The sequence below is a fragment of the Rhinopithecus roxellana genome, chromosome 5, assembly GCF_007565055.1.
Source record: "Rhinopithecus roxellana isolate Shanxi Qingling chromosome 5, ASM756505v1, whole genome shotgun sequence".
Classification (NCBI taxonomy): Eukaryota; Metazoa; Chordata; class Mammalia; order Primates; family Cercopithecidae; genus Rhinopithecus; species Rhinopithecus roxellana.
Window position 1 is genome coordinate 138,941,227 of NC_044553.1, and position 15,583 is coordinate 138,956,809.

The 15,583-nt window shown below is 35.7% G+C and overlaps 1 protein-coding gene across 2 annotated transcripts in view; it reads right to left on the minus strand.

Annotated features, from left to right (window-relative positions):
• The window catches only part of CEP128 (centrosomal protein 128), a 460,860-nt gene that overhangs the window by 252,527 nt on the left and 192,750 nt on the right, over positions 1-15,583 (minus strand). For both annotated transcript variants that reach the window (XM_030931469.1, XM_030931470.1), the window contains one exon: positions 11,699-11,758. In XM_030931469.1, the coding sequence (XP_030787329.1) occupies positions 11,699-11,758 (60 nt within the window). The remainder of the gene's footprint in view (positions 1-11,698; positions 11,759-15,583) is intronic.

Below are 15,583 nucleotides of genomic sequence, written 5' to 3' on the forward strand. Positions count from 1 at the left end.
TCCCCAACTAAGCATGCTGCACAGCCTATAGAACCGTGAGTCAATTAAACCTCTTTTCTTTATAAATTACTCAGTCTCGGGTAGTTCTTTATAGCAGTGTGAGAACAAACTAATACAATGATCAAGTGGAAGTTATCCCAAGAATGCAAGGTTTAAGAGAGGAAAATCATTAATGTAATATACTATATTAATAGAATTAGGGACAAATGTCATATGATTATATCAAAAGATACAGAAAAAGCATATAAAAAACATTCCTTCATAAAAAAGACACTCAAAAAACTACAAATAGAAGAGAACCTCCTTAATATGATTTTTAAAGTATCTATGGAAAACCCCCAACTATTATCATACTTAATAGTAAAAGTCTGAATGCTTTCACACTAAGACCAGAAACAAGAAAAGGATAACAGCTCTCACCACTTCCATCTAACATTGTATTAGAGGGTTATGAAAAGGCAATTATACAAAAAATAATAAGAAATTTAAAATATCCAGATTGAAAAGGAAGAAATGAACATATCTCTATTTGCAGGTAACAGGCTTATGTGTAGGAAAATCCTAGTAATTCCATTAAAAAATCTATTAGAACTAATAAAAGAGTCCAGCATATTGCAATACATAAAATCAATACAAAAATTAATTATATTTCTATATATTAATATTTGCAATGAGCACTCCAAAAATAACATTAAGATAATCATATTTGCAATAGCATCAAAAATGAAGTATTTAGTGATAAACATAAAACTGCAAAACTTATATCTAAAAACTACAAAATGCTTTTTAAAAAACTGAAGACTAAGTGGGAAGATATCCTATGTACATAGATTGAAAGAGAATATTATTAAGATAGCAATACATCCTACCTCATCTACAGATTTAACGGGATCCCTTTCAGAATCCCATCTAGCTTCTTTAAAGAAATTGATGAGTTGATCCTATGTTTCATATGGGAATTCAAGGCAAATCTCCAAAATAGCCGGAAAAAAGATATTGGAAAAGAAGAATATAATTGGAGGATTCATACTTATCTATTCCAAAGCTTACTACAAAGCTACAGTAATCAAGATGGTGTGGTATTGGCATAAGGATAGATATACAGACTGAAGGAACAGAAGTGAAAGTCTAAAAATAAACCCATACACAAATGTCAATTGATTTTCAACAAAAGAGACAAAACAATGTAATGGAGAAAAGAATAGTCTCACCAACAAATGGTGCTAGGACAACCAAATATACAAACACAAAAGAATTCATTTATACCCCCTACTTCACACCATATACAAAAACTAACTCCAAAAGGATCACAGACCTAAATGTTAAGAGCTGAAACTATAAGATTATTAAAAGAAAACACAGGCATAAATTGTTGTGACCTTGGCTCGGCAATAATTTCCTAGGTATAACACCAAAAGCAGAAGCCATCAAAGAAAAAAAGCTGATAAATTGAACTTCTTTGAAATTAAAATTCTGCGCTTCAAAGGCCACCACCAACAAAGAGAAGAGACAACCTGCTAAGTGGGAGAAAATATTTGCAACTGAATGTCTAATAGGGGAATTATGTGTCGGATTCATAAAGAAGGCAATAATAAAAAGACAAATGACGCCATTTATGAAACGTACAAAGAATGTAAATAGATATTTCTCCAACGAAGATATACAAATAGCCAATAAGCACATGAAAAGATGCTGAACATCATTAGCCATCAGGAAAATGTAAATCAAAACCACAATGGGACTCTACTTCACATCCAGCAGGGTAGCTAATATCAAAAAGACAGATAATAACAATGGTTTGCATAGATGTGGAGAAACTGGAACTCTGACATATTGCCAGTGGGAATGCACAGCAGTGCAATCGCTTTAGAAAATAATCTGACAGCTACTCTATGGGTTAAACATAGAGGTACCATACAACCCAGCAGTTCTACTCCCAGGTAAAAATCCATGAGAAATGAAAAACAAATGTCCATGCAAAAACTCAGACAGAAATTACTCATAGCAGCATTATAGTAACAGCCAAAACATTGAAACTGTCCAAATTTCCATCAAATGATAGACAGATTTAAAAAATGGAATAGATCCAAACAATGAAATATTATTAGGCAATAAAAAACTGAGGTCATGATACTTGCTAAAATGGATATATCATAATATGGATGAAACTCGAAAACATTCTGCTAAATGAAATAAGTCAATCACAAAAGACCGCATATTATATGATTATATTTGTGGCCGGGGCAATGGCTCACGCCTGTAATCCCAGCACTTTGGGAGGCCAAGGTGGGCAGATTATGAGGTCAGGAGTTCAAGACCAGCCTGACCAACATAGTGAAATCCCATCTCTACTGAAAACACAAAAATTAGCCAGGCGTGGTGGCATATGCCTATAATTCCACCTACTCAGAAGGCTGAGGCAGGAGAATTGCTTGAACCCAGGAGGCAGAGGTTGCAGTGAGCCAAAATTGCGCCACTGCACTCCAGCCTAGGCAACAGAGAAAGATTCCATCTCAAAAAAAAAAAAAAAAAAAAAAAAAATTATATTTATTTAAAATGTCCTGAATAGACAAATCTACAGAGACAAAAAGATTAGTGGCAGACTAGAACTGGTGGTTGGATTTATAGGTGATGGCTAAGGTGTCCTGATTTTCTACTTGAGGTGGTGAAAGTGTTCTCAAATTAAATGTGGTGATGACTGCACAATTCTGTAAACACACTAAAAAGCATTAAATGGTGCATTCTAAATGGATGAATTGTATGATATATGAATTATATCTCAATTAAGCTGTTATTTACACACACAAAAAAAAGAAGGGTGGAGAGTAAGTCAAGACAAAAACAAAGCTAAAATTATACATCTATGGATAAATGAGACCTGGCTTTAGTACATGCTATGGAATCTATAGGCCTCTGTCTTGTCTGGATGTCATTGGCTAAATGTAGGAAGTCTGAAAATTAAATTGGGCTGTGCACTTCCAATTATGATTGCAGAAATTTAACAAAGCCTACTTCACTTCTCAATACTCCCGTTGAAACATCCATGTGAATACAGAACAATAAAAAGCTTCTATAGGACAGAAAACCAGGAAACAGGGTCAACTCTTTGCCAGATAAAATAAGTACTTTCTATTATAATTTTCTGCTGAAGCACTAACGGAGGATACAGGAAAAATATGGGACAGTATACCAACATCCTCCTATGACAATCAAGGCAGCAAATTGGGCTATTCTTTAGAAAGTGTTTTCTACACAGAGTATGAAACACATGCTGAAGGCTGGAAATCAAGAGTTTGTTATAATACTCCAAGCAAGTGAAAATACAAAGGGAAGAACCAAAGTGTACATTTTTGAGATGTGGTAGTTCCTCACATGTTATGGTTAAAGTAGAGAGAGAAATCAGTAATTGTCAAGACATATAACCCATAATACCCATGTTTCTAATTTACAAAACTGTGAGACAGGCTTTAGGTGTAACCCTGTGTACTCTCAGCTGAGGTGGGCACAAAGAGATACACCTTCTCCTTGATGAAAGGAGAGGGAAAAGTAAAAGAAACTTTGTCTTGCAACATGGGTACCAACTCAAGCCACAGCAAAATAAAGCACAAAGTAGACTCCTAAAGTTCCTGACTCCAGGCCCTATCTCCCAGGGAGCATTTCTAAACTCTGCCTAGGCCAGAAAGAAACGTGTCACCCAGAAGAGAAACACACAAGCCTGGCTGGCTTCACCATCTGCTGTCTAGAGAGCTCCTGGATCTTGAATAAACATCAGAAGTAGTCAGACAATAGTCACCATAAGCCTTGGGACAGACTCAGTACTGTGCTGGCTTCAGATCTGTCCCAGCATAGTCCCAGCGGTTGTGGACACAGAGGCGCTTGTTTCAAACCTCCTCCAGCTCCAGCCAGTTCAGCACTGAGAGAAACACTGTGTTTGTTTTGAGGGAAAGTAGGGAAGAGAAAAAAAGACTCTACCTGGTAACCCAAGCACTTCGGAGAACAGTATGGAGGTTCCTCAAAAAACTAAAACTAGAGCTACCATACAATCCAGCAATCCCATTGCTAAGTATATACCCCAAAGAAAGGAAATCAGGATAGCAATGTCTGCGCTCCCACATTTGTTGTGGCACTAATCACAACGGCCAAGATTTGGATGCAACCTAACTGTCCATCAGCAGACAAATGGATAAAGAAAATGTGGAAATGTGGTGCATATACACAACGGACTACTATTCAGCCATACAAAAGAGTGACATCCTGTTATTTGCAACAACATTTATGGAACCTGAGACACTATGTGAAGTGAGATAAGCCAGGCAAAGAAAGACAAACTTCACATGTCTCACTCATTTCTGGGAACTAAAGTTTAAAACAATTGAACTCACTGAGATAGAAAGTAGAACGATGGCTACCAGAGACCAGGAACGGTAGTGGGAGAGGGAGGCAGTGCATATGGTTAAATGGGTATATACAGAATGAGTAATATCTAGTATTTGATAGCACAACAGGGTGATTACAATGAACAATAATTTATCATGCATTTTTAAATAATTAAAAGAATAGAATTGGAATATTTGAAACACATAAGAAACAAGTGCTTAAGGTGATAGATATCCCTTTTATAATGATATGATCACTATACATTGCATGCCTATATCAAAATATCAACTTTTAGCAGATAACAAATTAAACAACTTTGGCAAACAAAAGAACTATATAAACACAGGATAAAATTTAAAATAGATAAACCTGAAGGAATACATTTTAAAAAATGTCAACATGAACACGGACTGATAAAAGATACGACATTTACAGTTGACCACAGACTCCACAGGAGTGAAAAAGAAGACAGTTTTTCAACCTCCTATCAATAGAAAGACCACCTGTTCTAGGAACAAGTCACAATAGAGTAGGATTTAATCTGGTTGGTATGCACCATAGATGGCAAATGTGAGTAGTTACAAGCGCAAGATAGAAAACATCAATAAAAGAAGTGGATAGAAAATACAGAAATGTATCTGTTTCTCTTAAATCTACTTTAAGAAAATTAACAGAGCAAGCATAATGATAAAATGCAACACTTTTCCCCCATGTTGGAAATGAATAAAGAATGGAGGGACTATGTCAAACCATAGTGTAGTGGCCCCTGCTAATGTGGTCAGGTCCATGGTTGTTCTCATTTCCAACTGTTTTCTGCCATATACGAATGAAACTCTACTTTTTAATCAGATCTTCTGATGTTTCCCACACAAAACTTCCATATTGTATTTATGCAATTGTCTGCTTTTTCAAGTGTTTGCTACCAATTCAATTTTTAACAACCCATGTGGTCCAAACAAAATGGGTCCCAGCACAATCCTCCAGTAATCTCTTCTAACCCAGTGGTTTAATCGCAAATTTTAAAAATCACTTCACGTTTCCTTTTCTCCAATGCTTTTCCACCTATTCCATCCTAGTCTTTCACCTTTGTGTAATTACTACCTATGGTTACTGCTACTACTAAGAGGTGGTAATGGAGAAACAATAAATCTGTTTTGTCCTAACAATAATACTAATGGTACTGGTGAAAAAAGCAAAACAATAACAACAACAACAAAAATCCCTAACAAGGTATTAGTCAGGTTTGGTATGTGTTATGGATTGAATTCTGTCTCCTCCGACTTCAAATGTTGAAGTTCTCATCCCAAGTGTGACTGTATTTGGAGAAGGGGCCTTTAGGGAGATAATTAAGGTTAAATGAGGTCATAACAGTGGACTCTATCTGATAGGAATCCTGTCCTTACAAGAAGAAGAGATAGCAGAACTCTCTTTCTCTTCCAGCCTCACAGAAGAAAGGTCACATAAGCACACAAAGAGAAGGTGGCCATCTATGAGCCAGGAAGAGAGGTCTCGCCAGAAACCAAACCTGGCACCTTGATCTTGAACTTACAGCCTCCAGAACTGTGAGAAAATAAATTACTGTTTAAGTCATTCATTGTGTGGTATTTCGTTATGGCAGCTTGAACAGATTAATATAATATGACCTACGGCTTCAGTCTATTCTTATGAGGCCTTTATTCCATTGTCAAACAAAATTAAAAATAAACTATAGTTAGATGTTTTTTATGAATTGAATCTGTATGCAGAATATATTATTAATCCTACAAAATAAAATATCAACCTATGGAAATTTAATCAATCAATAATCAATTATGAGAATTTGTGTTTGTTGGATAAATACCCAACATCTTCATTAAGTATCTTGAGGAAGCAGCTTGGAATACTATATAGAAATAACTTTAACAATTCCCAATAATAATTAGCTGACAAGGCTATTAATCACAGAGCAAAAACCATTCTATTAACCACTCACCGGAGTATTTTACAGATTACATAATGGAATCATTTATTTAACTACATCAACAAGTATTGCTAAATAAACCAAGATACAGAATGAATTTGTAAATATGTCTTTGTTTTTTTTTTTTGTTTTTTTTTTTTTTTTTTTTTTTTGAGATGGAGTCTCACTCTGCCGCCCAGGCTGGAATGCAATGGCACAATCTAGGTTCACTATAACCTTTGCCTCCTGGGTTCAAGCGATTCTCCTGCCTCAGCATCCCAAGTAGCTGGGACTACTGGCTCCAGCTACCACATCTAGCTAATTGTTGTATTTTTAGTAGAGATGGTGGTTTCACCATGTTGGTCAGGCTGCTCTCGAACTCCCAACCTCAGATCATCTGCCCACCTCGGCTTCGCAAAGTGCTGGGATTACAGGTGTGAGCCACCGCACCCAGGTAATGGTACTTTTTTTATCCTTCGTAGTTTAGTTGATAGCTTCTGATCAGGTGAGAATATTCCTAAGTATCTTGTAAAACTACCAAGATGATCTTTTTAATCTGTGAGACTCTTCTACTGAGTCCTAGGGTAATAATATACTAAAGCCACTAAGAAATGACTCAAAGCTAAAAATCAAGGACCACAGAAAATTTAAATAAAAAGATTATAGCTTATAAAGGTAACAATAATATTAGGAACCAGAATTTTGCTCCTTTAATTACTATGCTTCTTTTCCCAAACCTCTAGAAACAATTTTGAAAGAAAACGTTCGCATAAGAACCAGAGATAAAGAGGATGGCAATTTTTTAGAACATGGTCAGCCACCTAAACAAGAATTAAATTAGAAATGCAAGGGTCAAATACAAGTCAACCTAAAAATATGTGATTTTTTTCAGTAATACTTTCTTCACCTTTTAACTAAGTTATAAATATAATCAAGAAAAAAGCAAAATAATCTCCACGGCAGTACATATACTTTGGCTCAATTAACTGAATATATTCCACGTAAATAATCTAAAGAATATTTGCAACAAATCAGTCAAGATACTGAGTGTAACATTTTCCATTCTATATCAGAAGGATAAAATTTTAGATATTTATCCACATCTATCAACAAGAATTAAGTACACTGGGCCTAATACTTCTCACATAATGTTTTAAAAAATCCACATCAAGAAAAAGACAATATTTGTAGATGTAAGGTTTATATTCAAGTGTGGATTACACAACCAAGGGAGAGAAATGATGGAACAGAGTTCTGAGGCCGGAGGTCTAAGCTCTTCTCAGTAACTAATTAGCTTTATGTGCTTAGGTAAAACTAAAAACATCTTGGGCCTCAGTTTCTTCAATCTACAAAACGAGGCAGTCAAACTACATGATCTCTAAAGCTACATCAGTTAAAACAGTGTGGAAAAGCAAATGTTTATCAATGCCCAGAATACACTATACTATAAAAAGTGTAACTCTTTGGCGTGATATCAAACAACACAATATAAAAAAAATCTTCTCCCTAAATTTGGAAGTGTATTTCTTACCCATCTAATCTCCGAGTTTATAGCTATGATCAAATAACACCAGTACTTAGGAATTAATATATTCACTGAAATCTCATCTGCTTGTTATTTATTTTTCTACAATATTTAAGTTGAGGAAGTGCCTCAACTGGGAAAATGTAGCATGCCCAATATAATTACTCCTTTAAAAAATATTTATTGAACATTTAGCCAGGCATTGTGATAAGTGCTAAAGATGTAATAAGGAAAAGGATAAGCACAGATCTTCCCTAGTAACATTTACAGACTAAAGAAACAGAAGCAAATGGGGAATTTCAATACAATGGGGCAAAGTCCAAGAAGAAAATGTATAGCTTTACACCATCAAAAAAGTATATAAATTCACCTTTTTGTTTCTTAAGGGAATAAATACTGGATCCAGGAATTAAATGTGTTCTTATATGAACAGCAATGCACTCAGGATCCTGCCTGATGTGGAAGCACAGCTAATACCAGCTTTTCTTTATTCTCTGTCACAAAACAATAATGTAACATGTGGACTCAACAGTGATTCTCTCTAGTAGGAGTCCATCCTGAGAGTGCTGGCCTGCGCTAGATTTGACACGTTGTCCCTACCGTCTCCATGTGAACATCTTTAGTACTTCTCACTTCTTGCTATGACGTGAACAAAAACTGTGATCTGTGTCTTTGTCCTTGCTTCTCTTGGGGCCTTCCTGTCCAAATAGAAGTTTCTGACTATCAGTCTCTCTGGTGGAAACTCTTTCAATACTGCCACGAATTTGCCTGTCTGGGAGACTGCATGATCATTTATTCAGGTACTAATCCCTGACTGGAGTCTTCTACTTTGGCTAGAAAATCCTGGAAATTTCTTTCTCTATCACCCTAGAATATAACATCTCTCATCACATGTATGCTGTCAACAAAATCACTCCAGTCTGTCCTTTCCTCTGAATGTCTGAACCATTTTCTTAATTCAGACTCTCACTCTAAGCTTCTTAACTGGTCTCGCTACCTCAAATCTTACCAACTCTAATCTACCCTTCACCTCACTACCAAAATACAAATATAAGCAATGCTACTCTCCTGTACAAAACTCCTTTGTGATTCTCCATGCAATGTAGATCTGAATCCAGGATCCTCAAAATGGCAAATAATGCTCTACTGGATGAACCTAATCCCTCTGGAGCCCCATCCCCTGCCATTCTCCGTGTCATATGTTCATATTTTACTATTGCCAAATCATTTGAGGTTTCTTTGCATTCATCAAATTGCTTCTGTTCTGTGCCTTTCCTAGAACTTTGTTCTTTGCATGTTTGCTCTTTGCTCTTTACCTGGATGGTTTCAATATTCATCTGCGACATCAGCCTCTGTGGCAGCTTCTGCATACTTCTATTACAGCTCTTACTTATAAGACTGAAATTATCTGCATATATGTCTGTCTTTCCTAAAGACTAGGACAATGTCTTGTTTTTGTTTGTTTGTTTTTATGAGATGGAGTCTTGCTCTGTCGCCCATGCTGGAGTGCAGTGGCATGATCTTGGCTCGCTGCAACCTCTGCCTCCCGGGTTCAAGCAATTCGCCTGCCTCAGCCTCCCGAGTAGCTGGGACCACAGACGCATGCCACCATGGCCGGCTAATTTTTTGTATTTTTAGTAGAGACAGGGGTTCCCCGTGTTAGCTAGGATGGTCTCAATCTCCTGACCTCGTGATCCCCTCACCTCGGCCTCCCAAAGTGCTGGGATTACAGGCATGAGCCACTGTGCCTGGCTGTCTTGTTCATATTTTTATGCCCACAGCATGTAACAGCATCTGAGCCATAGTAGTTTCTCAGTAAATTCCATTAAGCTGAAGAAAACATGGCCTTACCATACCTTGTTAGAACTTATTACAAAAACATGCCCCTAATCTATGGAAACTGCTTACCTGGCATTCCTTAATGACCATGTGATGATTAATACCGGGTGCCAAATTGATTAGACTGAAGGATACAAAGTATTGAGCCTGGGTGTGTCTGTGAGGGTATGGCCCAAGGAGATTAACATTTGAGTCAATGCTAATCTGAGTTGGCACAATCTGATCAGTTACCAGCATGGCTAAAATATAAGCAGGCAGAAAAACATGAAAAGAGAGATGGTCGAGCCTCCCAGCCTACATTTTTCTCCCGTGCTGGATGCTTCCTGCCCTTGAACACTAGACTCCCAAGTTTTTCAGTTTTGTAACTTGGACTGGCTCTCCTTGCTCCTCAGCCTACATATGGCCTATTGTGGGACCTTGTGATCGTGTGAGTAAACACTTAATAAACTCCTCTTTATAAATAGATCTATTCCATTAGTTCCGTCCCTCTAGAGAACCCTGACTAACACAGACCATCTCAACCCTCTTCCTTCCTGTAATTTCTTATTACTACCATTCATTAGCTATTTTACCTGTAAGTATAGTCCAACTCTCAATTGGACTTCATATTTTTATTATGCCACCAGTGCCAACAAAGCAACTGTGATGCAAACCCCACCCAATCCTTGTTTTCTAGAATTAATACTAACAGAACAAAGCTCACTTGGCAGATTTATGAAAACAATTACTGAATGCCCTCAGAGGTCCTTCTAATACTGGAAGACATCAGAATGGACTATCTGAAGAGCAATTCTACTTTCCATATAGTTTTCTTTCCTCTGACTTAGATCTTATCTTCAATACTTATAGAGCTGTCCAGTCATAGTTCATGGGAATTACAGTATTGTAGCCCATCAATAACCTAAGCCATCTTTCTAGTAAATAGATTCAATTCCCCCTTAGTCAGTCGGTCAGTGTGGTATTTTTTATCACAACCCGTTTATACTGTAGAAGGAACTGTTGTCTCATGCAGTATTAGAACTGGTCTGATCAGAAGTTCAATCCCATTAAATGATAAGAGAAAACTGCTCACTAGCTCCCAAATTAAAGAGCTATGATTAAGAGTCATCTCTGACTCTCATAATTTAACTGAACTACAGCAGTGAAAGCTTTCTGTTCAGAAATGATAAAGACTTTAACTTGAAAGAAAATTCTAAGTACATTGCTCTTGTTGTCAGAATTGTGAAGTTGAGAAAAAGAAAAATGAGAAATGCAATATTAATGCACAACAGAAGTTTCTGGTCAAAACATTCTGAGGCAGCAAAACATTCTAAATTCCCTAATTCAGGTGGCATAAATACAAATTTGTATTTGTTTCTATCAAAAATGGCTAGAAATACACAGGTTCGTTGTTAAAGTTCAATGTTCAATCACTATGCTTTTATTTTCTTGTTAAGAAAGCTTTGTTTTAGGAGGCTTCTCTAACGCATAGTTGACCTTCAAAGGTAAACCTTATCTTTCCATCACCTCCCACCCATGTCTTACTCACCAATCTCAGGGCATTATCTGTAGTTACTCAAATATTCTCATTTTCATGTCATTGTTCTACCCATAACTAACTAACTTGAGAGCTACATATTTTTGTAAGGCCAAGTTTAAATATTGCTTTTTTCCAGAAGCTGACTATGACATGCTGGTAGTATCATACCCTACCTTTCTCCCAGCACAAACAACAGAATTAGCTCTTCCTTCTTCTGTGTTCCTTTGTCAATGTTCACATATATCTATAATCTAGTTCTCAATATTTCAATAGTTTTACTTTACTTTATTCTCTCATTCTAGGCCTACATATTTAACTTTTAAATGTTAAAATAAGAAACACGGAGATTCCCTAAATGGACTGCAGTGATATACTCCCCTGCAATTAAGTATTATAGCTTCACATGTTCAGTTACATGACAAAATAAATGGCTAAACCAAATAGGATGGCTTAAAGATCATAAATATTACAATAACTTTAGGATTCAATGATTAATTACCTTGCTTTCTGCTAACCAGCGATGTGGGTCATAATGTATATCAGGACCAGATGAAAAAACCTACAAAAGAGAAAAGAGTCTATCAGAAATACATTTTTCTCTGACATAAATATACAAACGAAATTCTTCACCACAGCATCCAAAAGTTTAGTTCCCCGATGTAAGGATTTGAAAAGAAAAATGTTTGTCCCAAATACTCAACCAGTTGCAAACCAGCATTCATTTACATGCCTCTTTATGTATGTATTCATTCATTTATGTTTTGGCAATAAATGTTTTGATGGAAAAATCAACTATCAAGTGCTATCATTGCTAGGATCTGTGGAGGCTGATTCTACGGAGTTCCATATGGCAAACAGCTTCAATTAAAATCAGGTTACTTCATTTTTGTTTCCTTTCTTCAGCCTTGTTCTGTATAATGTATTTCAAAGAGGGTTATATGTGATTACATGCAAACAATCCTTTCTCTCATTTATCCTTCTTTAATTTAATACTAAAAGGGCCATTTTGTCTTATCATTGATTGTCAATAGACACAAACTCATCGACATGACTTCAAGCAAACATTGCTTTGTATTTCAAAATAATAACAAAATTCTACAATAATAGTTCATCTGTACTAGCTGCTTTGACTTCCTTCATGCCAACTCATTTATAAAATTCCTTGCATCTGGTTTTGTCATATTACTAAACTGTATTCAAAGTTGGCAATGACTTTATAATTGTAAATACAAAAGTTTTTTTCTCAATTTGTACTTTTGTTGAACTCCGTGCTACAAATAATATATTTGAAGACCTCTTTCTCAAATTTGCCTGTTTAAAAATATCTTATCCCTCTACAAAGAGAAGTCTATTCCTATTCTCAAATACCTCCATACCTCCTGAGCTGTGTGAACACTGCTTCTTTGTCAGGAATATCATTCGTTAACTCATTTAGACAAATGTTGAATGCATACTGAGTGCCTACTGCGTACCACATACATGAATATTGTATTCTTATATCCAATTTTCTCTCATCCACCTTTCTATCTAAATCTCACCCAATCTCATATCCTCCCTGCCTTTTCAAGGAAATTTTCCCTAATCACTCAAGTTCACAGTATTTTCTTCCTCATCCAATTCTCTACTACATTGCTGAATATTTGCAAACATCCATTTGTCACTGATTAGAATATACTTTTATTATTTTTTCATTCATGAATGTCATACATGTCAATTAAATCTTCTGTGGCCTAATAAAAATATTAATGTTTAATATCAAAGTAAAAGATAATTGGATATAATAAGTACAAGTAATGTTCACATTTTATTATTTGCTTTACAGAAATATCTATAGCTTCATGTTTAAGAAGAGAGCCTTAACCGGGCGGGTGTGGTGGTTCACTCCTGTAATTCTAGCACTTTGGGAGGCCAAGGTGGGTGGATCGCCTGAGGTCAGGAGTTCGAGATCAGCCTGGCCAACATGGTGAAACCCTGTCTCTACTAAAAATACAAAAATTAGCTGGGCGTGGTGGCACATGCCTGTAATCCCAGCTACTCAGAAGGCTGAGGCAGGAAAATTGCTTGAACCCACGACACGGAGGTTGCAGCGAGCAGAGATCGCGCCATTGCACTCCAGTCTAGGGGGATAAGAGCAAGACTTTGTCTCAGAAAAAAAAAGAAGAAGAAGAAGAAGATAGCCTTAACCATTTAACAAATGGTGTCAGCACAGTGTCTGGCATAGAGAACACAATAAACCACTGTTACTGCATATCAAGATGTCACTATCAATAAATAGGCTTCAAGGTCTACTATGAAAAAAGCACTATAACAGGCATTTGTCATTACAAGCATAAAGAAAGAGAAGCCATATGTATTTGTGAACATATTACCAAAAAAGGCAATACAAAATAATGACAGGTAACATTGAGTATCTACTAAGTGCAAGATATCTGACCCTATAATATGCACCTTCTATATCTTATCTTACTTTATCTTCTCAATGAGCCAACTTATAACTGGGGACATGAACTCTTAGAGAGGAAAGAGCTTACATAACTTATCCAAGGTCATATATTAGAAATTTGCAATGACTTCCAATGTGAACCTATACCTGTCTTGATCCAAAGCCCATCATCATCGTGCTCTAAAACTGAATGAATACTCAGACCAAGTGTTATGGAAAGAGAGAGACTAAAATAAGTGCAGTGCAGAACTAGTCTATTTACCTGAGCTCTTGAATTATCAAAAACTGGCCTGTGAGAATGATACATCTTTAATTCAGACACTTTCTTAATTGTTTTATAATTGTAGTGTACGTCTGTCCTTCACTGTCAAACACATACATTAACTAAAGTGGAATAAGCAACAAATACAGTGACTTAAAAAAGTAACAAGTACAGTGACTTAAAAAAGAAAAATGTAACTAAAAATAACATCAACATTCCCAGAACTTTTCTCAAACTCATTTATTACATATCTATGTTCTAATCTATTCCACAGCACTGTTACTCTTTACATACAATGGCTGAAAATCTCATCAGCAATATTTCAGGAATCAATAAATGACTAAATGGAATTATTTCTTTTTTGAAAACATTTTACACATTTATTCCACACTGTTAGAACTATAAACTATAAAGCAAAGAATAAATTTTATCTTTACCACACCCCGGGTGGTTTCTTGAGTATGTTTCTTGAGTGCTATGTTCTTGAGCACCCCATTTTTTTCACAAGTTTATAGCAATAAAACAACAGAAGTTACTAATGAAAAGAGGTCCACAGTGAAAAAAATGTAGCCTCTTAAAAAATTAATTGAATTTCCTTTCTTTTAGATTTATTTTCCACCCAAGACTTCGATTGAATTAGTCTTTCTCTAGGGGAAGAAGTGTAAAACCCATTACCACAGTCACTCCATGTCTGAAAGCCTATAAAAAATTGGATGCTTTTTGGAATATTTTGGAAGGATAATTTGTGACTCATAAAGAAATAAAATATTTAAGCAATCTGCTATCTGCACATCATGTATTTGCCTGCAATGGCCCATAACAAAGTGTGTATATATACATGTGTGTGCATATATATGTGTGTGTGTGTATATATATCTTACAACATGATCCTAATGTTTCCATTTTACCTTCCCACATGATTGAAAACAAACCATCCTGTTACAAATATTTAAATACAGATACAAATTGCATTGCTAATATATACTTCTTTGAGATAAAAATTAGGATCTTCAAGTCTCCATATTCATTAAATAAATGCAAATATGACAAGTCTTAAATTTAAAAGCAGCATTAGACAGGAAAAAAAAAATAAGTCAGAATCATCACAGGCCCTACAATAGCTCTAAAAGAGTTAGTTTTCCCCCTAAAGCCAATTATTTCTCATATTAGACCCATAGTCCTTTCAAACTAACACTTGAACTTAAATAAAAACTGTCAATGGGAATACATATTGTAAAAATTCCATCAACGCTACCAAATTCTATTAGTTAAAATATTTCCATTAAAGACAAATTCTAAAAACGACTTGATTGCAAGAGAATTACAGTTATATTTTCTTTTAAACACAATTTAAGACAGAAGAAAAGGCAGAAAGAGCAAGAAAAAAGAGGGGAACATAGTAGTATGAGAAAGGAATGTCATTCTAGAAGAGGAAAAAGACAAATAAATGTCAAAATCAATAGTAGAAACTTCTGAAAAATAAAAATCATTTCAGTATAATATCAAAATGTGAGTGCCATCATATCACCCAATGCAGTAAATAGAGGGGTAAATGATGCTAAACTGTAATGTATTATGGTTACACATATCAAAGCAATGTAATGCTCTCTGTATGTAAAATAGCAGCATAACCAACAGCTGACAGAAGTGCTTACCTGCAAGGAATTCAGAGCATCCAT